The sequence below is a fragment of the Mesoplodon bidens genome (genome assembly GCF_964165515.1).
Source record: "Mesoplodon bidens genome assembly, contig: HAP1_SCAFFOLD_49, whole genome shotgun sequence".
Taxonomy (NCBI): Eukaryota; Metazoa; Chordata; class Mammalia; order Artiodactyla; family Ziphiidae; genus Mesoplodon; species Mesoplodon bidens.
This window is the reverse complement of record NW_027671810.1, coordinates 538,234-563,481: the sequence shown is the minus strand read 5'-3', so window position 1 is coordinate 563,481 and position 25,248 is coordinate 538,234. Positions and strand designations below refer to the sequence as shown.

At 49.3% G+C, this 25,248-nt stretch overlaps 3 protein-coding genes across 10 annotated transcripts in view; 1 reads left to right on the top strand and 2 right to left on the bottom strand.

Annotated features, from left to right (window-relative positions):
- The window catches only part of LOC308611014 (transducin-like enhancer protein 1), a 74,029-nt gene that overhangs the window by 14,615 nt on the left and 34,166 nt on the right, over positions 1-25,248 (top strand). Inside the window, exon 5 of one of the 8 annotated variants that reach the window (XM_081259970.1) lies at positions 4,501-4,580. The exons of 6 other annotated variants lie outside the window; for them this stretch is intronic. In XM_081259970.1, coding sequence (XP_081116096.1) covers positions 4,501-4,530 — 30 coding nt within the window. In that variant the 3' untranslated portion in view covers positions 4,531-4,580. Of the gene's footprint in view, positions 1-4,467; positions 4,581-25,248 lie in introns of those variants that run through there. One more of the 8 variants, XM_081259968.1, reaches the window with a different exon arrangement.
- LOC308611010 (spermatogenesis-associated protein 31D1-like) lies at positions 941-4,456 on the bottom strand. Its single transcript, XM_081259961.1, is given in 3 exon segments — positions 941-1,768; positions 1,770-3,086; positions 3,088-4,456. Coding segments are annotated over 3 exon segments (3,240 nt in total). The 5' UTR covers positions 4,384-4,456; the 3' UTR covers positions 941-1,141.
- LOC308610986 (protein SPATA31F1-like) lies at positions 15,930-25,122 on the bottom strand. Its single transcript, XM_081259939.1, is given in 7 exon segments — positions 15,930-20,002; positions 20,004-20,318; positions 20,320-21,192; positions 21,196-22,110; positions 22,391-23,438; positions 23,440-23,556; positions 24,516-25,122. Coding segments are annotated over 7 exon segments (3,654 nt in total). The 5' UTR covers positions 24,629-25,122; the 3' UTR covers positions 15,930-19,729.

Sequence of the window (25,248 nt, the reverse complement as noted above, 5' to 3'; positions counted from 1 at the left end):
AATTCACCAATTAAAAGACAGACTGTCAGTGCAAGATCCAATTATATGTTGTCTACAAAACACCCACTTTAAATATAAAGACACAGATGCAGTTCTCTGGTCAGCCTCAAGGACATGGTGCTTGGATCAGATTGAGGAATGGGGGAGCAGGACAGGGTAAGAATATGGGAATGATGAGGCATGAACTTTGTTCCACCAGTAAGGACATTCTTTCCCTTCACTTTTTCTTACTTTCCCACTCACTTTAAGACATCTTTTGCTTACTCTCAGCTGTATTTTACCCTGGGAGGTAGGTGGCTGCCTGGTCAACATTCCTACCACTGACAGCTGAGTGGTGCTTTTCCTCTGCAAAAAAAAAAAAAAACAGTCATTAACTGAGCAGCCTGAAAAAATACCCCGGGAGGGGAACCACTTCCCCAGGGTGCCTTTCTAGTAAGGAAACCTCCATATCAAGTTTAAAGTATGTTCTCCCGATATATTAACATGACCCACATAACAGATTCTTAAGGAGCTGCTGTGCTGTTCCTGGACCCTACGGCAAGTAGCCCAGGGTCCAGTAGAGCAACACCTCTGCCCAAATAGTGCCATTCAGGGTTCAGCCCCCTGTAGGAGCCTCTGGTCACTGAGTTCTAAATAATGATTAAGCTGTTATTTCTTCTACAGCATTATTTTCAGAAAGTATACCTGCACTTAACGCTTCTCAGGTATAAAACAACTATCTCCCTTACTTCTCTACAGGATATAAAACATTCAGTGAGGGGGTAGATGTGGGCTGCTGTACATTTTCATTAAGGCTAAGCTAAGGGGCAGAAGACAAAGCCCATCTCCTCAAATTGCATCAGGGAGGAAATGGGCTTTGGGGCGGGGTGGGGGGGTGGCGGGGGTGGAAGAGGCACAATATCTATTTCTCAGCAAGAACTCCAGAGGACTGGTCACCTTTTAGCCAAAGCAAAAGGAAACAATCAGTAAGAGCTGAACTATCTCGATCCTTTCCCTTACACATAAGCCCTGAGTTACCCAAAACCCATGCCCCCAACACAGTACACAGTACACAGAAAAGATACACTATTATTAGATAAATATTTGTTGGGGAGAATCAATAACCTCTACAAGGAAGGAGTTATTTCTGGATGGGAAGTCTTCATCCCTGGAAATCCTGGGGAAGTGTTTTCTGTCTAGACAGTAGAGACAGATGTCTGAACACAGGGCCTTCAGCAGTGCTGAGCACAGTGGTGGGTGCCTGGCCAGCCTGACGCCTGCGGGTGGGGCTTGGATGGGGCACAGGCTCCCTGTGGGACACAGGTGGGGGATGTTTGTGACACAGTCGCTGGTCCTTGAATGCCACAACTTTCTGGGGGTGTCTCTTCTTATCTCTGATCTGTCTTGTACTACTTGGAGGATAACTCTGGCCAGCAAAGATAGCTTCTTGATGGCAGGACTTGATATTTGTCAGTTTACAGGAGGGAACCCTGTGGTTGAAAGGATGCCCCTGGACAGGCTCTGTCCAGACCTGCACTTGCGCCTTTTGCTGAGTTTTCCTAAACTGCACTGGGGAAGGAAGGGGCTCTTGAGAGTAGGTGACATCCATTGCATACTGACACCCCGGTTTCTCATCTAGGAACTTCCTGATGCCTGTCGCGATTTTCTGAGCTTCAGTTGTCCCAGTCAAGGCAGCTCTACTTTTAACTAGGCCTCTGTTCTGCACAGTTGATATGGGGCTGCCCTTTTCCTGGGCATCTTCTTGCCTTTTGTATTTTATCCCAGAAAAAAAGCCATTGCAAGAAGTGCTTCATTCTTTTTCTGATATGGCCTTCAGGAAGAGGCTGTCCCTTCTGTGATAGGATCTGGGAAGACTTGCTCGCAAGTGTCTTCTCTAGTACCATCTCCTGAGTAGGGAAACGCTTCCTCCTAAGTTGGGATGTCCCGAACCCTTTATCCCCTCGATCAAGCTCTTCTGCCTTGGGCTCCAGAGGGCTCACTCTCTTTGCAGTTGGTGGGAAATTCTTATCCTGGCACCTCCTTAAGGCATGCTTAGGGACCCAAGGTTCCTGCTGCTGCTCCATCCTGATTCCTCTGTCCTCCAAATGGACATGCAGCACCTGGGAAGCTCCCATGTCCCCACCTGAGACGCCCTGGGCATGAGTCAGTGAGGCCTCGTAAGTCAAGTTATCTGAAGCAAGGGATGTGTCAGTGGGTTGGCCTTGAGCCTGGCTACGCTCCCTGTTCTCCAGTTTAAAGTTCAACTCACTGAACAGTTGTTCTTTAAGGTCTAATGATTTAGGATCTTGGGGAACTGGTAATTTGGGTGGGGGGCTTCCAGTGGTCACGGTAGTTTCTACTTTATTCTCATTCACATTTATCATTTGGGAGCTCCCTGGCTTGCTAGTTGCCAACATGTCACTAGTTTTTAATTGAAGAGTATCAAGCTCCTCAGCCGTGAATACCTCCCTAGACCATCTGGGCATTGAAACAGGTTCTGACTTCTCCACCTTTTTGCCCCGTTGCATTTCTCCTTTATCACTGGAACGCACACTCTTATGCTTCGGCTCATATCTGGCCCCAGCTTGCTTTGCAAGCAGCTTTTGGGGATATCTGTTGGCTAGTTGAGTCTGTCTATGACCTGCTTTCCCTGTGATGCAGAGGGAGACAGGCAGACGAGTCTGTCTGGCATCCTTAATTCTCTGAACACCCTCTGCCAGCCCACGGTTGACATCAGAGCGTGGTTGTCTCAGGACCCTCTGTCCTCCTTTGCCCACAGGCGAGGTGGCAGGGAGAGAACGATCCAGGTCAGGGGCTGAATTTGTTGTTCCCACTTTGTCTCCATGGAGAGGTGCAGAGCTTCCTCTCAAGGACTTGAAGCTCCCAGATTTGGAGTCTGCCTCAGAAATCACATTGGTTGAGGAGGGCAAGTTGGCATGAGACAAGGACTGGCATGAGGCATCTTTCAATTTAAAGATCTGGATGGATTCAAGGACCTTGCGGGGAAGGGCCCACAACATCCTCATATGAAACCTTTTAATATGGGCTTCCGGCATCTGTTTTGGACTGGAATCAACAAAAGTCAGGTCCTGGAAGGTATTCAGGGGGGTAGGCCTCACCCACTGATGAGGGCAAACTTCTCTGTTTTGTTCGGGTGTGGGATTTCACAGAAAGAAGCAATGTTTGCTTGATAGCATGCCATGAATTACGCACAGTCTCAGGGAGCCGACCCTCATGTATGTCCTCCAACTTCTTGCTCAAATGTCCTTTTAGGACATTTTCAAGTTGTCTCCGACTTAGACTCTTTGCTGACACCCTTGAATTTTTCTCTGAGAGACTCACCATCTGACTGTTTAGGTCTTTCTCAGAGTCATACCCCAGATCCTTACCTGAAGAGCTCTTTGGGTCATTCAACAGGTGATCTTTTGGGCCATTCTCTAGGCTGTGTCCCAGATCTTTCCCCACATCTTCCTCTAGCTGGAACATTTCTGAGCTCCTCTCATGGAAGCTTCCAGTTTGGCCCAATCCAACATTTACATTTTTGCTGCTCTGACCCTTAAACACAGAGATCAGTGAGGCTCCATTATTGCTCTCCGACTCAGATGCCTCTGAAAAACCATTTGGAGGCAATCTCAGTGACACAGGCTTGTAGATTCTGTGGGGCAGGCCCCACTCGTGCTGGATGAACCTCTTTCGAAGGTGATGCTCTAGTTTCTTCCGAAGTTCCTCACTGAGAGGAAACTCCCCAGGAAGGACGGAGATTGAAACATGGGCCTGGGGGGCCCAGTGGCGAGGAGTGTTAGGAGCTGATGGACAAAAGTCTTCTCGAGGTCTTTGGACCACAGAGGGTAAACCCCACAAATTTTCCTGTTGTTTCTGCAAAATGTTCCATTCCAGCTGTTGAATTTCAGATGAGGAGAGAGACTCTGACTCCTCCTGAGGTCTGTGGAAACTTACTCCACAGATCGTAATCTGGGGTAGAGGATCAGATGGTATGACTGGGAGTGGGGATTGAGGGTCGGCCTGGGACTGGACCTGAGTGAGAGGTAGGGGCTGAGATTGAGGCAGGGTTTGAGGCAAGGGTTCAGGCTGAATCTCAGGCAAGGACAGAGGCAGGGGATCGGGAAGCACTGGTGATTCTTGGCCTGTGGAGGCATTCGAGTTTCCATTGAAAATAAAGACTGAGGAACTGTCAGCCAAGACATGAACAGCAGAGGGCAAGGACTCGCTGTGCAGAGACGGGAGACCCCAGAAGAACTGGATAGGTTTTTGCTGTAACTGGTCCTCCAGGGTCTTAGGATATGGGGGCTGCTGATGCACATGCAACTCCTTTGGTTTGTCTTTGCTGCTCCAAAAGGGAAGGCACACTGCTGAGTCACGCTTATCAGCAATTGACTCTGACATTTTCCATGAAGAATTTAGTTGGTAGTGTGGCCTAAGTTGTTCTGGAAAAGAATCTTTTCTCTTTTCCTTTTCCTTCCACATCAGGAAATCGCTCCTCTTTTGGATTTGTGTCTCCAGGAGTGTCGGGACATCAGGACTGAGAAATGAGAGGTTCCGAAGTTCATCACTGAGAGGAAACTCCCCAGGAAGGACGGAGATTGAAACATGGGCCTGGGGGGCCCAGTGGCGAGGAGTGTTAGGAGCTGATGGACAAAAGTCTTCCCGAGATCTTTCGACCACAGAGGGTAAACCCCACAAATTTTCCTGTTGTTTCTGCAAAATGTTCCATTCCAGCTGTTGAATTTCAGATGAGGAGAGAGACTCTGACTCCTCCTGAGGTCTGTGGAAACTTACTCCACAGATCGTAATCTGGGGTAGAGGATCAGATGGTATGACTGGGAGTGGGGATTGAGGGTCGGCCTGGGACTGGACCTGAGTGAGAGGTAGGGGCTGAGATTGAGGCAGGGTTTGAGGCAAGGGTTCAGGCTGAATCTCAGGCAAGGACAGAGGCAGGGGATCGGGAAGCACTGGTGATTCTTGGCCTGTGGAGGCATTCGAGTTTCCATTGAAAGTAAAGACTGAGGAACTGTCAGCCAAGACATGAACAGCAGAGGGCAAGGACTCGCTGTGCAGAGACGGGAGACCCCAGAAGAACTGGATAGGTTTTTGCTGTAACTGGTCCTCCAGGGTCTTAGGATATGGGGGCTGCTGGTGCACATGCAGCTCCTTTGGTTTGTCTTTGCTGCTCCAAAAGGGAAGGCACACTGCCGAGTCATGCTTATCAGCAATTGACTCTGACATTTTCCATAAAAGACCTATCTCCCCTACTTCTCTACAGGATATAAAACATTCAGTGAGGGGGTAGATGTGGGCTGCTCTACATTTTCATTAAGGCTAAGCTAAGGGGCAGAAGACAAAGCCCATCTCCTCAAATTGCATCGGGGAGGAAATGGGCTTTGGGGCGGGGCGGGGGGGTGGTGGGGGTGGAAGGGGCACGATATCTATTTCTCAGCAAGAACTCCAGAGGACTGGTCACCTTTTAGCCAAAGCCAAAGGAAGCAATCAGTAAGAGCTGAACTATCTCCTTCCTTCCCTTACACATAAGCCCTGAATTACCCAAAAACCCATGCCCCTGAGTTACCCAAAACCCATGCCCCCAACACAGTACACAGTACACAGAAAAGATACACTATTATTAGATAAATATTTATTGGGGAGAATCAATAATCTCTACAAGGAAGGAGTTATTTCTGGATGGGAAGTCTTCATCCCTGGAAATCCTGGGGAAGTGTTTTCTGTCTAGACAGTAGAGACAGATGTCTGAACACAGGGCCTTCAGCAGTGCTGAGCGCAGTGGTGGGTGCCTGGCCAGCCTGACGCCTGCGGGTGGGGCTTGGATGGGGCACAGGCTCCCTGTGGGACACTGGTGGGGGATGTTTGTGACACAGTCGCTGGTCCTTGAATGCCACAACTTTCTGGGGGTGTCTCTTCTTATCTCTGATCTGTCTTGTACTACTTGGAGGATAACTCTGGCCAGCAAAGATAGCTTCTTGATGGCAGGACTTGATATTTGTCAGTTTACAGGAGGGAGCCCTGTGGTTGAAAGGATGCCCCTGGACAGGCTCTGTCCAGACCTGCACTTGCGCCTGTTGCTGAGTTTTCCTAAACTGCACTGGGGAAGGAAGGGGCTCTTGAGAGTAGGTGACATCCATTGCATACTGACACCCCGGTTTCTCATCTAGGAACTTCCTGATGCCTGTCGCGATTTTCTGAGCTTCAGTTGTCCCAGTCAAGGCAGCTCTACTTTTAACTAGGCCTCTGTTCTGCACAGTTGATATGGGGCTGCCCTTTTCCTGGGCATCTTCTTGCCTTTTGTATTTTATCCCAGAAAAAAAGCCATTGCAAGAAGTGCTTCATTCTTTTTCTGATATGGCCTTCAGGAAGAGGCTGTCCCTTCTGTGATAGGATCTGGGAAGACTTGCTCGCAAGTGTCTTCTCTAGTACCATCTCCTGAGTAGGGAAACGCTTCCTCCTAAGTTGGGATGTCCCGAACCCTTTATCCCCTCGATCAAGCTCTTCTGCCTTGGGCTCCAGAGGGCTCACTCTCTTTGCAGTTGGTGGGAAATTCTTATCCTGGCACCTCCTTAAGGCATGCTTAGGGACCCAAGGTTCCTGCTGCTGCTCCATCCTGATTCCTCTGTCCTCCAAATGGACATGCAGCACCTGGGAAGCTCCCATGTCCCCACCTGAGACGCCCTGGGCATGAGTCAGTGAGGCCTCGTAAGTCAAGTTATCTGAAGCAAGGGATGTGTCAGTGGGTTGGCCTTGAGCCTGGCTACGCTCCCTGTTCTCCAGTTTAAAGTTCAACTCACTGAACAGTTGTTCTTTAAGGTCTAATGATTTAGGATCTTGGGGAACTGGTAATTTGGGTGGGGGGCTTCCAGTGGTCACGGTAGTTTCTACTTTATTCTCATTCACATTTATCATTTGGGAGCTCCCTGGCTTGCTAGTTGCCAACATGTCACTAGTTTTTAATTGAAGAGTATCAAGCTCCTCAGCCGTGAATACCTCCCTAGACCATCTGGGCATTGAAACAGGTTCTGACTTCTCCACCTTTTTGCCCTGTTGCATTTCTCCTTTATCACTGGAACTCACACTCTTATGCTTCGGCTCATATCTGGCCCCAGCTTGCTTTGCAAGCAGCTTTTGGGGATATCTGTTGGCTAGTTGAGTCTGTCTATGACCTGCTTTCCCTGTGATGCAGAGGGAGACAGGCAGACGAGTCTGTCTGGCATCCTTAATTCTCTGAACACCCTCTGCCAGCCCACGGTTGACATCAGAGCGTGGTTGTCTCAGGACCCTCTGTCCTCCTTTGCCCACAGGCGAGGTGGCAGGGAGAGAACGATCCAGGTCAGGGGCTGAATTTGTTGTTCCCACTTTGTCTCCATGGAGAGGTGCAGAGCTTCCTCTCAAGGACTTGAAGCTCCCAGATTTGGAGTCTGCCTCAGAAATCACATTGGTTGAGGAGGGCAAGTTGGCATGAGACAAGGACTGGCATGAGGCATCTTTCAATTTAAAGATCTGGATGGATTCAAGGACCTTGCGGGGAAGGGCCCACAACATCCTCATATGAAACCTTTTAATATGGGCTTCCGGCATCTGTTTTGGACTGGAATCAACAAAAGTCAGGTCCTGGAAGGTATTCAGGGGGGTAGGCCTCACCCACTGATGATGGCAAACTTCTCTGTTTTGTTTGGGTGTGGGATTTCACAGAAAGAAGCAATGTTTGCTTGATAGCATGCCATGAATTACGCACAGTCTCAGGGAGCCGACCCTCATGTATGTCCTCCAACTTCTTGCTCAAATGTCCTTTTAGGACATTTTCAAGTTGTCTCCGACTTAGACTCTTTGCTGACACCCTTGAATTTTTCTCTGAGAGACTCACCATCTGACTGTTTAGGTCTTTCTCAGAGTCATACCCCAGATCCTTACCTGAAGAGCTCTTTGGGTCATTCAACAGGTGAGCTTTTGGGCCATTCTCTAGGCTGTGTCCCAGATCTTTCCCCACATCTTCCTCTAGCTGGAACATTTCTGAGCTCCTCTCATGGAAGCTTCCAGTTTGGCCCAATCCAACATTTACATTTTTGCTGCTCTGACCCTTAAACACAGAGATCAGTGAGGCTCCATTATTGCTCTCCGACTCAGATGCCTCTGAAAAACCATTTGGAGGCAATCTCAGTGACACAGGCTTGTAGATTCCGTGGGGCAGGCCCCACTCGTGCTGGATGAACCTCTTTCGAAGGTGATGCTCTAGTTTCTTCTGAAGTTCCTCACTGAGAGGAAACTCCCCAGGAAGGACGGAGATTGAAACATGGGCCTGGGGGGCCCAGTGGCGAGGAGTGTTAGGAGCTGATGGACAAAAGTCTTCCCGAGATCTTTGGACCACAGAGGGTAAACCCCACAAATTTTCCTGTTGTTTCTGCAAAATGTTCCATTCCAGCTGTTGAATTTCAGATGAGGAGAGAGACTCTGACTCCTCCTGAGGTCTGTGGAAACTTACTCCACAGATCGTAATCTGGGGTAGAGGATCAGATGGTATGACTGGGAGTGGGGATTGAGGGTCGGCCTGGGACTGGACCTGAGTGAGAGGTAGGGGCTGAGATTGAGGCAGGGTTTGAGGCAAGGGTTCAGGCTGAATCTCAGGCAAGGACAGAGGCAGGGGATCGGGAAGCACTGGTGATTCTTGGCCTGTGGAGGCATTCGAGTTTCCATTGAAAATAAAGACTGAGGAACTGTCAGCCAAGACATGAACAGCAGAGGGCAAGGACTCGCTGTGCAGAGACGGGAGACCCCAGAAGAACTGGATAGGTTTTTGCTGTAACTGGTCCTCCAGGGTCTTAGGATATGGGGGCGGCTGATGCACATGCAGCTCCTTTGGTTTGTCTTTGCTGCTCCAAAAGGGAAGGCACACTGCCGAGTCACGCTTATCAGCAATTGACTCTGACATTTTCCATAAAAGACCTATCTCCCCTACTTCTCTACAGGATATAAAACATTCAGTGAGGGGGTAGATGTGGGCTGCTCTACATTTTCATTAAGGCTAAGCTAAGGGGCAGAAGACAAAGCCCATCTCCTCAAATTGCATCGGGGAGGAAATGGGCTTTGGGGCGGGGCGGGGGGGTGGTGGGGGTGGAAGGGGCACGATATCTATTTCTCAGCAAGAACTCCAGAGGACTGGTCACCTTTTAGCCAAAGCCAAAGGAAGCAATCAGTAAGAGCTGAACTATCTCCTTCCTTTCCCTTACACATAAGCCCTGAATTACCCAAAAACCCATGCCCCTGAGTTACCCAAAACCCATGCCCCCAACACAGTACACAGTACACAGAAAAGATACACTATTATTAGATAAATATTTATTGGGGAGAATCAATAATCTCTACAAGGAAGGAGTTATTTCTGGATGGGAAGTCTTCATCCCTGGAAATCCTGGGGAAGTGTTTTCTGTCTAGACAGTAGAGACAGATGTCTGAACACAGGGCCTTCAGCAGTGCTGAGCGCAGTGGTGGGTGCCTGGCCAGCCTGACGCCTGCGGGTGGGGCTTGGATGGGGCACAGGCTCCCTGTGGGACACTGGTGGGGGATGTTTGTGACACAGTCGCTGGTCCTTGAATGCCACAACTTTCTGGGGGTGTCTCTTCTTATCTCTGGTCTGTCTTGTACTACTTGGAGGATAACTCTGGCCAGCAAAGATAGCTTCTTGATGGCAGGACTTGATATTTGTCAGTTTACAGGAGGGAACCCTGTGGTTGAAAGGATGCCCCTGGACAGGCTCTGTCCAGACCTGCACTTGCGCCTGTTGCTGAGTTTTCCTAAACTGCACTGGGGAAGGTAGGGGCTCTTGAGAGTAGGTGACATCCATTGTATACTGACACCCCGGTTTCTCATCTAGGAACTTCCTGATGCCTGTCGCGATTTTCTGAGCTTCAGTTGTCCCAGTCAAGGCAGCTCTACTTTTAACTAGGCCTCTGTTCTGCACAGTTGATATGGGGCTGCCCTTTTCCTGGGCATCTTCTTGCCTTTTGTATTTTATCCCAGAAAAAAAGCCATTGCAAGAAGTGCTTCATTCTTTTTCTGATATGGCCTTCAGGAAGAGGCTGTCCCTTCTGTGATAGGATCTGGGAAGACTTGCTCGCAAGTGTCTTCTCTAGTACCATCTCCTGAGTAGGGAAACGCTTCCTCCTAAGTTGGGATGTCCCGAACCCTTTATCCCCTCGATCAAGCTCTTCTGCCTTGGGCTCCAGAGGGCTCACTCTCTTTGCAGTTGGTGGGAAATTCTTATCCTGGCACCTCCTTAAGGCATGCTTAGGGACCCAAGGTTCCTGCTGCTGCTCCATCCTGATTCCTCTGTCCTCCAAATGGACATGCAGCACCTGGGAAGCTCCCATGTCCCCACCTGAGACGCCCTGGGCATGAGTCAGTGAGGCCTCGTAAGTCAAGTTATCTGAAGCAAGGGATGTGTCAGTGGGTTGGCCTTGAGCCTGGCTACGCTCCCTGTTCTCCAGTTTAAAGTTCAACTCACTGAACAGTTGTTCTTTAAGGTCTAATGATTTAGGATCTTGGGGAACTGGTAATTTGGGTGGGGGGCTTCCAGTGGTCACGGTAGTTTCTACTTTATTCTCATTCACATTTATCATTTGGGAGCTCCCTGGCTTGCTAGTTGCCAACATGTCACTAGTTTTTAATTGAAGAGTATCAAGCTCCTCAGCCGTGAATACCTCCCTAGACCATCTGGGCATTGAAACAGGTTCTGACTTCTCCACCTTTTTGCCCTGTTGCATTTCTCCTTTATCACTGGAACTCACACTCTTATGCTTCGGCTCATATCTGGCCCCAGCTTGCTTTGCAAGCAGCTTTTGGGGATATCTGTTGGCTAGTTGAGTCTGTCTATGACCTGCTTTCCCTGTGATGCAGAGGGAGACAGGCAGACGAGTCTGTCTGGCATCCTTAATTCTCTGAACACCCTCTGCCAGCCCACGGTTGACATCAGAGCGTGGTTGTCTCAGGACCCTCTGTCCTCCTTTGCCCACAGGCGAGGTGGCAGGGAGAGAACGATCCAGGTCAGGGGCTGAATTTGTTGTTCCCACTTTGTCTCCATGGAGAGGTGCAGAGCTTCCTCTCAAGGACTTGAAGCTCCCAGATTTGGAGTCTGCCTCAGAAATCACATTGGTTGAGGAGGGCAAGTTGGCATGAGACAAGGACTGGCATGAGGCATCTTTCAATTTAAAGATCTGGATGGATTCAAGGACCTTGCGGGGAAGGGCCCACAACATCCTCATATGAAACCTTTTAATATGGGCTTCCGGCATCTGTTTTGGACTGGAATCAACAAAAGTCAGGTCCTGGAAGGTATTCAGGGGGGTAGGCCTCACCCACTGATGATGGCAAACTTCTCTGTTTTGTTTGGGTGTGGGATTTCACAGAAAGAAGCAATGTTTGCTTGATAGCATGCCATGAATTACGCACAGTCTCAGGGAGCCGACCCTCATGTATGTCCTCCAACTTCTTGCTCAAATGTCCTTTTAGGACATTTTCAAGTTGTCTCCGACTTAGACTCTTTGCTGACACCCTTGAATTTTTCTCTGAGAGACTCACCATCTGACTGTTTAGGTCTTTCTCAGAGTCATACCCCAGATCCTTACCTGAAGAGCTCTTTGGGTCATTCAACAGGTGAGCTTTTGGGCCATTCTCTAGGCTGTGTCCCAGATCTTTCCCCACATCTTCCTCTAGCTGGAACATTTCTGAGCTCCTCTCATGGAAGCTTCCAGTTTGGCCCAATCCAACATTTACATTTTTGCTGCTCTGACCCTTAAACACAGAGATCAGTGAGGCTCCATTATTGCTCTCCGACTCAGATGCCTCTGAAAAACCATTTGGAGGCAATCTCAGTGACACAGGCTTGTAGATTCCGTGGGGCAGGCCCCACTCGTGCTGGATGAACCTCTTTCGAAGGTGATGCTCTAGTTTCTTCTGAAGTTCCTCACTGAGAGGAAACTCCCCAGGAAGGACGGAGATTGAAACATGGGCCTGGGGGGCCCAGTGGCGAGGAGTGTTAGGAGCTGATGGACAAAAGTCTTCCCGAGATCTTTGGACCACAGAGGGTAAACCCCACAAATTTTCCTGTTGTTTCTGCAAAATGTTCCATTCCAGCTGTTGAATTTCAGATGAGGAGAGAGACTCTGACTCCTCCTGAGGTCTGTGGAAACTTACTCCACAGATCGTAATCTGGGGTAGAGGATCAGATGGTATGACTGGGAGTGGGGATTGAGGGTCGGCCTGGGACTGGACCTGAGTGAGAGGTAGGGGCTGAGATTGAGGCAGGGTTTGAGGCAAGGGTTCAGGCTGAATCTCAGGCAAGGACAGAGGCAGGGGATCGGGAAGCACTGGTGATTCTTGGCCTGTGGAGGCATTCGAGTTTCCATTGAAAATAAAGACTGAGGAACTGTCAGCCAAGACATGAACAGCAGAGGGCAAGGACTCGCTGTGCAGAGACGGGAGACCCCAGAAGAACTGGATAGGTTTTTGCTGTAACTGGTCCTCCAGGGTCTTAGGATATGGGGGCGGCTGATGCACATGCAGCTCCTTTGGTTTGTCTTTGCTGCTCCAAAAGGGAAGGCACACTGCCGAGTCACGCTTATCAGCAATTGACTCTGACATTTTCCATAAAAGACCTATCTCCCCTACTTCTCTACAGGATATAAAACATTCAGTGAGGGGGTAGATGTGGGCTGCTCTACATTTTCATTAAGGCTAAGCTAAGGGGCAGAAGACAAAGCCCATCTCCTCAAATTGCATCGGGGAGGAAATGGGCTTTGGGGCGGGGCGGGGGGGTGGTGGGGGTGGAAGGGGCACGATATCTATTTCTCAGCAAGAACTCCAGAGGACTGGTCACCTTTTAGCCAAAGCCAAAGGAAGCAATCAGTAAGAGCTGAACTATCTCCTTCCTTTCCCTTACACATAAGCCCTGAATTACCCAAAAACCCATGCCCCTGAGTTACCCAAAACCCATGCCCCCAACACAGTACACAGTACACAGAAAAGATACACTATTATTAGATAAATATTTATTGGGGAGAATCAATAATCTCTACAAGGAAGGAGTTATTTCTGGATGGGAAGTCTTCATCCCTGGAAATCCTGGGGAAGTGTTTTCTGTCTAGACAGTAGAGACAGATGTCTGAACACAGGGCCTTCAGCAGTGCTGAGCGCAGTGGTGGGTGCCTGGCCAGCCTGACGCCTGCGGGTGGGGCTTGGATGGGGCACAGGCTCCCTGTGGGACACTGGTGGGGGATGTTTGTGACACAGTCGCTGGTCCTTGAATGCCACAACTTTCTGGGGGTGTCTCTTCTTATCTCTGATCTGTCTTGTACTACTTGGAGGATAACTCTGGCCAGCAAAGATAGCTTCTTGATGGCAGGACTTGATATTTGTCAGTTTACAGGAGGGAGCCCTGTGGTTGAAAGGATGCCCCTGGACAGGCTCTGTCCAGACCTGCACTTGCGCCTGTTGCTGAGTTTTCCTAAACTGCACTGGGGAAGGAAGGGGCTCTTGAGAGTAGGTGACATCCATTGCATACTGACACCCCGGTTTCTCATCTAGGAACTTCCTGATGCCTGTCGCGATTTTCTGAGCTTCAGTTGTCCCAGTCAAGGCAGCTCTACTTTTAACTAGGCCTCTGTTCTGCACAGTTGATATGGGGCTGCCCTTTTCCTGGGCATCTTCTTGCCTTTTGTATTTTATCCCAGAAAAAAAGCCATTGCAAGAAGTGCTTCATTCTTTTTCTGATATGGCCTTCAGGAAGAGGCTGTCCCTTCTGTGATAGGATCTGGGAAGACTTGCTCGCAAGTGTCTTCTCTAGTACCATCTCCTGAGTAGGGAAACGCTTCCTCCTAAGTTGGGATGTCCCGAACCCTTTATCCCCTCGATCAAGCTCTTCTGCCTTGGGCTCCAGAGGGCTCACTCTCTTTGCAGTTGGTGGGAAATTCTTATCCTGGCACCTCCTTAAGGCATGCTTAGGGACCCAAGGTTCCTGCTGCTGCTCCATCCTGATTCCTCTGTCCTCCAAATGGACATGCAGCACCTGGGAAGCTCCCATGTCCCCACCTGAGACGCCCTGGGCATGAGTCAGTGAGGCCTCGTAAGTCAAGTTATCTGAAGCAAGGGATGTGTCAGTGGGTTGGCCTTGAGCCTGGCTACGCTCCCTGTTCTCCAGTTTAAAGTTCAACTCACTGAACAGTTGTTCTTTAAGGTCTAATGATTTAGGATCTTGGGGAACTGGTAATTTGGGTGGGGGGCTTCCAGTGGTCACGGTAGTTTCTACTTTATTCTCATTCACATTTATCATTTGGGAGCTCCCTGGCTTGCTAGTTGCCAACATGTCACTAGTTTTTAATTGAAGAGTATCAAGCTCCTCAGCCGTGAATACCTCCCTAGACCATCTGGGCATTGAAACAGGTTCTGACTTCTCCACCTTTTTGCCCTGTTGCATTTCTCCTTTATCACTGGAACTCACACTCTTATGCTTCGGCTCATATCTGGCCCCAGCTTGCTTTGCAAGCAGCTTTTAGGGATATCTGTTGGCTAGTTGAGTCTGTCTATGACCTGCTTTCCCTGTGATGCAGAGGGAGACAGGCAGACGAGTCTGTCTGGCATCCTTAATTCTCTGAACACCCTCTGCCAGCCCACGGTTGACATCAGAGCGTGGTTGTCTCAGGACCCTCTGTCCTCCTTTGCCCACAGGCGAGGTGGCAGGGAGAGAACGATCCAGGTCAGGGGCTGAATTTGTTGTTCCCACTTTGTCTCCATGGAGAGATGCAGAGCTTCCTCTCAAGGACTTGAAGCTCCCAGATTTGGAGTCTGCCTCAGAAATCACATTGGTTGAGGAGGGCAAGTTGGCATGAGACAAGGACTGGCATGAGGCATCTTTCAATTTAAAGATCTGGATGGATTCAAGGACCTTGCGGGGAAGGGCCCACAACATCCTCATATGAAACCTTTTAATATGGGCTTCCGGCATCTGTTTTGGACTGGAATCAACAAAAGTCAGGTCCTGGAAGGTATTCAGGGGGGTAGGCCTCACCCACTGATGATGGCAAACTTCTCTGTTTTGTTTGGGTGTGGGATTTCACAGAAAGAAGCAATGTTTGCTTGATAGCATGCCATGAATTACGCACAGTCTCAGGGAGCCGGCCCTCATGTATGTCCTCCAACTTCTTGCTCAAATGTCCTTTTAGGACATTTTCAAGTTGTCTCCGACTTAGACTCTTTGCTGACACCCTTGAATTTTTCTCTGAGAGACTCACCATCTGACTGTTTAGGTCTTTCTCAGAGTCATACCCCAGATCCTTACCTGAAGAGCTCTTTGGGTCATTCAACAGGTGAGCTTTTGGGCCATTCTCTAGGCTGTGTCCCGGATCTTTCCCCACATCTTCCTCTAGCTGGAACATTTCTGAGCTCCTCTCATGGAAGCTTCCAGTTTGGCCCAATCCAACATTTACATTTTTGCTGCTCTGACCCTTAAACACAGTGATCAGTGAGACTTTTGTGTTATAAATATTTATAAAATTTAAGAGGATTTGGCTTATTAAAATAAGATTATCCTTATTGTTCTCTCACATGGTGCAGATTGCAGCATCTCTGTGGGGTTTATTCCTGTGCCCGTCCTGTGTTTGTTGCCCTCTCTGTGTGGGCTGCAGTGAGGAGGTACAAAAAGGAAGCAGCCACGCTCCCTGTTCGCTAGGACTTAGTGTTTCACAGAAGTGATTTTGTGGAGAAGCCATTCTCCTCCACTGCAGGAAGGCAGTTGCCTTAAATTCTCTCTATAGAATTCTGAATTGCTTTCCTCAGAGACCAGGAGAAGGGCTCCAGAAGGTCAAAACCTTTCGCCATGACAATGTGGTACCTCAGAGGGCAGAGGAAACTCCAAAGGTCCCAGGCAGGCATTGATGTACTCCTAGAATCTACCACCAATTCTGGAAGAGTAAATACTTGAGTTTGTGCCCTGCCATGAGAGTTTTCATTCTGATTTTACCTCTTGAGCCTAGGGGGAGCTGGAAGGTGGGGCTTGTGCTAGGGTTACAGGATGGAATGAGCAAGGCTTCATCCCTCTACAACATCCTGCGTGAATTATAGGCTCTGACCCTGTCTTCTCTCAGCTCTTAACTCTGCTGAGACTTGAGAATCCTGAAGGTCTTGGTTCCAGCTCATCTCTCTACCCCCAGGGGCTGGGCCCCCAACTCTTAGGCACAGAATCACCATTCAGAGGAGGGACACATTCATGCTTCTTCCCATCTGGCTTTTCTGCATCCTGCTAGGAGTGGATACACTGTGCTAAGTGCTGAGTCCTATCAGAGGAAGAGATTCCTGCCCCCACCTCCTGGTTTGATGGTATGTTGAGCCATCTTGGGTTTCCTTAGGAAACACTGAGGCGGGGGCATCCCACAGTCCCCCATACCTCACCATGAGGAAGCCACAGCACTTTCTGCCCTTACTCTCTCCTCTGTGGTAGGTCAGAAAGTGGGACTACAGAGGTGCCAACTTCTGAGAGAAATGAGGTGTCCAGAGTTCCCTCCCAACCACTCAGGGCAGCCTCTTTGTCTTGCTGCTTCCCAGTTGTCTCCTCCAAACACCAAAACTCCCTGGTCCCCGGCTGAACACTAGGATGCCGTACCTGTTACCAGGCGATCACCAGCTTCAACGTTTTGTCCTGCCCACCTGGGCTCACATGCTGCCATCAGCTCCTTAGGCCCTAATAAAACACCTTGCCATGGCAACTTCCAGAAGTCCTTTTTGTCTCCGGCTTTGGCTCTATGGATCAGCCCCTCCCCCCAGCCATGATCCTTCCCAGTTCCTCATTCGCCCCCTTAGGTATTTGCCCTGCTCTCTTAATTGTAGAAAAACCACTCTTCTCATGAGACACAGAGTCCCTCCACATTACTGTCACCTTGTCTCTACTTAACCATCAGTGAAACGTCTGTGCTTTTAGCCAAGGCCAACCCTTCAACCTGTGACTCACTCCTCTTATGTTACTTCTGCACCACAACATTGCTCTAGCATTTCTCCCTCTCTCTCCTCCATCATCAGTTTATTCCTCTAGACTGGATCTTTTCCGTCAACATCCAACATGCTATATCTCCTACCTTTAAAAAGCCCTCTTGGTGCTATCTCATTTTTCTGCCCCTCTGTGGAACAAAGCTCCCTAAAGCAGTTGATTACACTTGCTATCACCAATTGCTCTTCCTCTCTCTCGAATCCACTCCCGTCATGCTTTTACCTCCACTTCTCACCTGAGTCTATTCTTCTTAAGGCCATGAATGATCTCTGTGTTGTTAAATCTAACGATCAACTCTGAGTCCTCATCTTACTTGGCGGATTGGCGACTTTTCACGCAGTTGATCACTTTCTCCTTGAAATACTTTCCTCTCTTGCCTTCCAGTATGCCACACTCCTGGTTTTCCTCCTACCTTACTGGCTGCTACTTCTCAGTCTCTGCTTATTCGTACCTACTTTGTCCTCCAAATTCTTAATGTTGAGGTATCCCGGAGCCTGTCTTTAGACCTTCCCTTCATTTACAATCATTGCCTTGGTGATCTTATCCAGTCTCATGGTTTTACGTATCTTTCTCCCTTCCTTCTCTCCCTCCCTTTCTTTCTTCCTTCCTTCCTTCCTTCCTTCTTTTCCTTCCTTTCTTTCATTCTTCTCCTCCTCTTCCTCCTTCATATTCATCTTCATCATCATCAACATCATTCAATCTTAATCTATCTTTCTATCTAGTCTTCTACAGCCAGGACCTTCCCTGAGGACCATCACATTTCTGTGCTGAGAATAGACTGTTGGAAGTATGGTCTCAGGCAGAAGCTGGGAGATTAGTTATGACGCTACTGCAGGAATCATAGCAGCAGAGTGAGTGAGAGACGTCATCATGTTCTGAATTCATTTCAGAAGGTAGAGACAACAGGATGGACTGGATATGGACAGTTAGGGAAACAATGTCAAGGATGACACCAATGTTTTTGTCCTGAACAACTAGAAAGATGGAGCTGCCATTAAGTGATGTTGGGAATACTGTGATTGGAGACTGTTTCATACGTGTAATTAGATGATGGCTTGGAGCAGGGAATCAGGAGTTCATTGTTCTATAGTTTGAGGTGAATATTAGACATTCAAGTATATGTGTTGATTAGACAATTTGGGCATGTGAGACTATCCCATGCAATCATGAGCTCCATTGTGCAAGTCCTGTGTCTTTGTCATGTTAGCTATGGTCCCTTGCATATAGTAAGTAAATATTTTAACCGAGTGTAAGATATTTCTCAAAATTATTTTTTAAATTCTTTTTTGTCCAGTTTTGAGATATAATTGACATACAGCACTGTATGAGTTTAAGGTGTACAGCATAATCAAGGTTATTTTTATTGTGACCTGAGGTCCTCATGAGCTGAGTACCCAGTAATCGTGTGTCAGCATTCCCTATTCCATAGCACTCATCATACTAATGTAATGATTTGTCTGCCTCCTAAGCCCAGACTTTCAAGTACTATTAAGGTATTATTATGCCACCACTATCCTAAGCCCTGGGGATATGAGACACTATTGTATTATTTAGGCAAGAATGGATGAGTAATCTAACAAGCAAAGGCAGTAAACACAGAAAAAAGGGGGCAAAGTTGAGATATATCAAGATTAGAACACAGTCATTGACTTCATGTTTGAGCTGAGCAAAAACACAGATTTATAGTTATACCAATCCCTGACACTGGAAAACAGTTTTGTGGGGTTGAGGGTGAGTATTCAGAAATTGTAAATTAATATGCATTGCCTTTGAAAACAAGGCTCAACTCACTGCTCTTCATCACACTATGGACAACAGACCAAAACTCAGTTTATTCATCTCCATCCCCTAAAAGCACTTGGGTATTGGGTTGGCTTCCTGGCTCAAGGTTCTTTAGAGTGCACAGCTAACCAGCCTTTTCTCTTATCATGCCCTCTTCAGGAACATGTCAACTTCTACCCCAGATATTCAGACCTCCATCTACATGCTCTCCCTCCCTGCTTCTCTCCCTGCCTACCCTTGGGAGTGGGGACCAGCCCCTCTCCATGTTCTACTGTGATCTTCATTCCCAGTGTCATTCAGTCCATGCAGCTGATAGACAGTGGAGGTGGGATAGAGGCAAGAGAGCTACAGCGGCCTCCCAAGTGAGTTCTCCAGAAATATCTAACCAATAACCAACAGGGAGCAGAGAGGGGAGACTCTATCATTTGCTTTTGACTGTTGTCATATTACCTATATGCTCAAGGCTGGAACACTGGCACTCTCCTAAAAACCTCCCTTCCAGAGTGTGGGCACATATAGAAGTCATCAGTGAATTTTGCCTGTGAGATTCCTGGCCACTCCTCCTTGACAGTTCTAGCCTCACGTCCACATTGCTCCTCTGGGCCGAAGGACACCATGATAAAATTCAAGCCTGACCTCTACCTTCAATGTACCTTAGACAAGGGCCTTCCCTCTCTGTTCAAGTCCCTTTACCCGTAGTCCAGGATGGGGGTGGGGTGGAATGCTACGCAGCTTAAGTGTGGGTTAAAGCCCCTTCCGCAGATAGGAAGGACATTTACCTCCCTTATGCCTTCCCTGAACGCACCGCAGTGGAGAGAAGGAGCAGATGCACACCTCTCTACTTAGAGACACACAGTGTATTCTGGGTGGCACCTCTGTCCACCTGCACGTCAATGAAAATGACAGTAGCAGTCCTCTTCAAGGAATGCTGACGTTGGATAGACTACAAAGTCTCTTGACTGAGCTGGGTCTTCTTGAGCAGACCAGTGCTTCCCTCCGAGGTGAGAGTTGGGAATTAGGGTGGGTTCCCTGGTTGGGTGACACAAGCCACTCGAGGACAGTGCAGTGCCGAGGGCAGCGGCAGGGGATGCCCAGGACTGAGGCAGAGTGGAGTTGATGGGAGCGGGGGCGGTGCCGGAGCTTACTGTCTGGGGAGTGGGGCACATCCAAGAACGCCAAGCCCACCTGCTTTCTCAGTGGGCGGAAACTGGGCCTTAGGGTCCCCTCTTGTCTTCATCTTAGTTTGCCCCTTGGGACTTCTGGCTGAAGCCAGGCTCTTTTCCACATTTTCTTTTCTGGTGTTGGCCACTTTCTCAGATGTGGAGGACATGGACTCCTCATGCCCTTTGCCTTTTGTCTTGGGGTTAATAAAGTGCAGAAAAGATTTCATCTTATTTCTCCAGCCAGATTCTGAAAAGCTGGGCCTCTTTTGAGTACGGCCTTGCATCACCTGCCCCTGAAAAACCCGACCTTGTAAACTTTGGCCCTGCAACGGCTTAACCCGGAGAGAGTTGGCCCAGGAAAGGCTGGCCCTGTGACACCTGAGGCACCACAGGCTGGGCATTCTCAGGAACCCTTGCTGGTTTGAGGATGACATTGAGCTTGGCTTGACTGTCTTGCAGGTCATTCTTCTCAGAGTCTTTCCCCCCAGGGACTCCAGGAGGTAGCTCTGGGAGTTTAAGCTGAGGGCGATGCTGGGGACAGTGTTGACAGAGAGCACCAGGGTGAAAGCGATGTCTCCGTCGCCAGGGGCTGCAGGGTGTCCCATTCAGAAGCATCCCTTCTGGCCTCTCGGTTTCAGCAGAGTGGCTTTTCTTTCTTGTGGAGGAGACTGCAAACACGGCATCCCCTTCTCTGTGGTCCCCGGCCGATTTGGGTTTGCCTGGTTCCTCTCTCTTTTCTGCCAGTGTGGGTACTTGGGCTAAGTCCTTGCTCTTGTCAGGGCTTTGGGGCTCAGGGCTCCAGGTCTCCTTCAGGCTGTGGTTGTTCACACTGGCCTCCAGCTGACCACAAAGCACCTGGGCCTCTGTCAGGTCCCCACTGGGTTGCGAGATATTGGAGGCCCAGTGGACAGAACCATGGGATACTGCACTGGAACTGGGTTGCTCCTGTTTCTGATACACTGCCTTCAACTCAGTGGCCAGCTGTTCTTTGAGATAGAGGCATTCTGGATCTGGGGCACGTGGCATATCTCGTGGGATGGGGAGTTCCTGGAGCAGTGTGTTTCCTTGGTTGTTTAGACTCCCAAGAGACTCCTGTGTGCATATGTTCTCTGAGGTTGCTACAAGTTGTTTCCTGGACTTCCTTGACTTTATGGGAATTCCCAGTTGTATCTCTAGCCTCTTCTTTCTCAGATGGAAATTTAGTTTGGCCAAGATGTGTTATCCAAGTGAGGAGGGCCTCGCAGGCTCTGTCTGACTTTCTAGAGGCACCATCTCAATTACTTCTTGCACCTGCACTTCAGCCTGGAATTCATCTGCAATGTCTGCACAAGCCTTGTTGGCATCTTGAAAGCCTGACCCAGGACTTAGACCCTGCTCTTCAGGTGAGGTCATCTGAGTCAGAGGTTCTGTTGGGAATTTGATAGGCCTAGGTACCATCTCTGTGATCATAGCTTGGGAAGTGACTGCTGGGGCCATGACCCTAGAGGGAGCCACATAATAAAGAGCCGGCAGCCCTAACAAGAAGGCCAGACACTTGTACCGTAAAGTTGTTTCCAGTTTCTCAATGGCTCCCTCAGACAGGGCTCGGAGCAGCTTAGGACGTTCAATGACAGCATCTGGTGAGGTTTGTTGCTGCTGATCAAGGGCCGTTGGCATCCAGGGTGTAATTTTCTGTTGTAGGTCCGAGTCACTTGCTGCCTGTAGTTCCAGGGGCTTGCTTTCTGGGATGCAGGTGAAGGGAGCCACTTCCAGGCCCCCAGGAATTATGCACTCCCAAGGGCTATATACACAGGCAGGGATGTTGCCCTGGTGAATCTGCCCACATTTGGAGTCGATATGGCTCTGCAATATTGCCTTGGTCTGGTCAAACAAGTGTGGCAGGGGGACTGTCACTGGGTCCACAATGGGTGAGAATGGGTCATCAGCCCCAGTGGCCTCTAGAGATGTAGGCCGGGGACCATTCACACTGTCTAGGGATGTGCTGCTCCGGGACATAGTCTGCTGGTTAGTGGGGGACAGGAACAATTGAATGGACTGTTGGATCTTCTGCGGCAGGCCCCGGCGGTGGTGAATCAACTGTCTCTGGAGGTGGAATTCCAGCTGCCTCCTGGCATGCTGCTGCGGGAAGAATGGGACCTACTTGAGAATGGACTTGAGGATATGGGGAGGGGGAAGGGTAAGCTGTGACAAAGCGAAAGAGAGGCATGGACATATATACACTACCAAACGTAAGGTAGATAGATAGTGGGAAGCAGCCGCAGAGCACAGGGAGATCAGCTCGGTGCTTTGTGACCGCCTGGAGGGGTGGGATGGGGAGGGTGGGAGGGAGGGAGATGCATGAGGGAAGGGATGTGGGAACAGATGTATATGTATGACTGATTCACTTTGTTATAAAGCAGAAACTAATAAAAAAATGCAAAAAAAAAATGCAAAAAAAAAAAGGGTCCTTTAAGCGGGGCTTGGACATGTTCTCATTCATGGAGAGGCCTTGAGGACCCAAGAAGGCGTCACCCAGGGACTCACTGTGCAGAGAAGGAAGACCACAGAATAGCTGGCTATATTTCGGCTGCACATGGCCCACTGAGTCATTAGCCTGTTGCCCAGGCATTAGATAAAGGCCACTTAATTCCTTAAGGGCTGAAGAGGGCACGGCAAGAGCCATATGGTTTGGGATTTGCTGGTAACAGTGTATTTGTTCTGGGTCCATAATGGACCATTCAGAAACCCAGAAGGCCTGGGTAGGCTGGCCAGCCATACATGGACCCCAGTTCTGGTATGAAATGGTCCCAAATCTCTCAACAGAGAACTGAGAAGTATCATTCTGAATGAAAGAAACTGGTTGGTTATATACAGGTTGGTAAAATAATGGTGGATTTGGCATAAGCTGCCTCAGAGACTCTTCCACACGTCTGGGGAGCCCCCACCTCTGGAAATGCATCCATTTTTTTACATGTAGCTCAAGAAGCCTCAGGACTTCAGGACTCAGGGACGGCAGGTGGGCAGGGAGGACAGTGACCGTCTGCAAGGCCACAGGATGTATCAGGGCAGTAATTTCTTGGTTCAGGGTCAGCGGAGAGACCTGGGAATTTAAAGGCTGATGGCCTTGGTTCTCACAGACAAGGTTGAGGTTGCTCTGCATCATCTCCTGCAGCTTCACTGAAACCCTAGGTTCCTCAATCCTTGAAGAAAACATAGTCTCTGGGCCCCTGGGCATCTCTGGCACTTGAAATCCCTGCCTTAGCATGAGGTGTTCAGCCCAGAAATCATGGATGCTGGCTGCACCAGTTGACTGCGCAGCTGACTGGGTTAAGGATTTCTGTGACACTGTGAGGGTAGCAGATGGAAGTGAAAGGTCTTTGGAGTGTGGGCCATGCTCCAGACTCTGTTCAAAAGACACATTAGACATGGACAAAACCTCTAGGCAAGAAGAGCCCTGCGATGACCCCCCTGAAGTGGGGGAGATCAGTGTTCTCACCCACCACTACCTGCTGAATCTCCAGAGCCACAGCGTTGCAGGTTTGGCAGCAGGGATCTGCACACAGGATCTGCCGCACGCTCCCCTCCTGAGGAAGCCAGTCCTGGCTGGGAAGGGAAACATGGCAACCGTTTGTAACTCATGGAATGACATCTGCCTCTTTTCAAGTGTGTGGCCTGGAGATTGACACTGCCCCCCTTAGCCCTGTAAACTCTGAGGCCTGCACCCACTGGGTGTTTACTCATCTACTTGTCTTCCTAGGGAAATGTCATTTGGCAAGTTATGGTGTGCTGGGCTGAGAGCCTGGGGCTTGTTGGGCAAAGTCTCAGACAACTGAAAGGAACGCAGGGCCTTGAGAGCCTGGGAGGTGGGTGAGTTCTCTGCTGACCTGTGCTGAGAAGCTGAACTAGGAGAAGGCAACCAGGCAGATGGGGGAGCCCATGGTTACCTGATGGTGCAGCACCAGGAACATCACCAGATAGAACCTGGAGTCAGCCTCACTTGGGGCTACGAAGGTCCTTGTGGGAACTCTGCATTCTGGGGATTACAGGGCATACACAACATGTCTTGGAAGCCAATCCCTATTCTCTAGAGATCTTAAGAGGGGGATAATATGACAAGCTCCTGCCCGAGGGCTGTCCCAGGAACTGGCCTCCCTGAAGATAAAACCAGAGGAGGTATGTCAGCAGGGTCCAGGGGTCTGCCCTTGAAAGGGTCTAGCTGTAAAGAATATGAAAATGATGACTGATGTATGCACTTAATTATCTAGCCTCCTAACTTGTCTTGTGGTTGAGTGAAAACCCATGTAGTTTTAAATCCTGCACTAGTCAAATCCTGAATTCCAGGACCTTCGTGAGCCTAGCCCAGAGCAGAACTGCAGGACTCCTGTCTCCTGAGACGTCTGATCCCACCCTCTTCTCTGGGAACCCTCAACCAGTGTCCAGGCTCCACTGTGTCTGGCTACCTCCCAGCCATTATGCTCCTCCCCAACCCTGCCCCAGGCCAAGTGGAGAAATGATCACAGGCCAGGCTGGGAGGTGGGAGACTGCAAAGAGCAAGAGATCACCTTCTCATGACAGACAGCAGCTCCCATGGCTTCTCAGCTTCTTCCCGGGAAAGTCTCCTAGCTGAGAAACCAGGAGACAGTGTTACATGGAACGGGAGAGGATTCAGGGACATCCTACAGGAAGCTGGAGATCTTTGAATGACAGGAGAGCCAGTGCTCTGACGCACGTCTGACTACAACGTAACCAGGTATGACGTGCTCTCCTGGACCTAATCTCCTTCGACCTTCACAACCACACTGTGAGTGAGACAGCATCACCGTGCCCATTTTATGGATAACAAGACTGAGAGCTGAAGCGACGTTCACTGGGTCATAAAACTAGTACATGACACAGTTAAGGACAGAGCCCTTACTTACTCACTCCCCTACTTCCTCTTCATTCCCAGGGGTAAGGTGGAGAATTCTGGAATATTCCCAGGCTCTGATTTCCCACCCAAAAAAGTCTTCTGGGAGAATTTGTCCACTTGGGGAACTGGGCCTTCAGTGGTTAGAGCACTTGGTGCCTGGCACCAGGGGTCATTGAGGGACAGCGTTCATGGGAGCCTCACCCACAGTGGAGAGAAGTCAGAGCAGAGACTGGGACGTTACCTCTTGATGTTTTATCTTTAGCCCTTTGTTTGACTCTCTGGTGACGCTGAAAGGCAAAAGAGAGTGTGAAGCTGGGGTGCTCTCTTCTTTTCATGTCTAAACTGAGACAAAACCTGCAAATATTTCCCTAGCTTTTTCTGTGTTC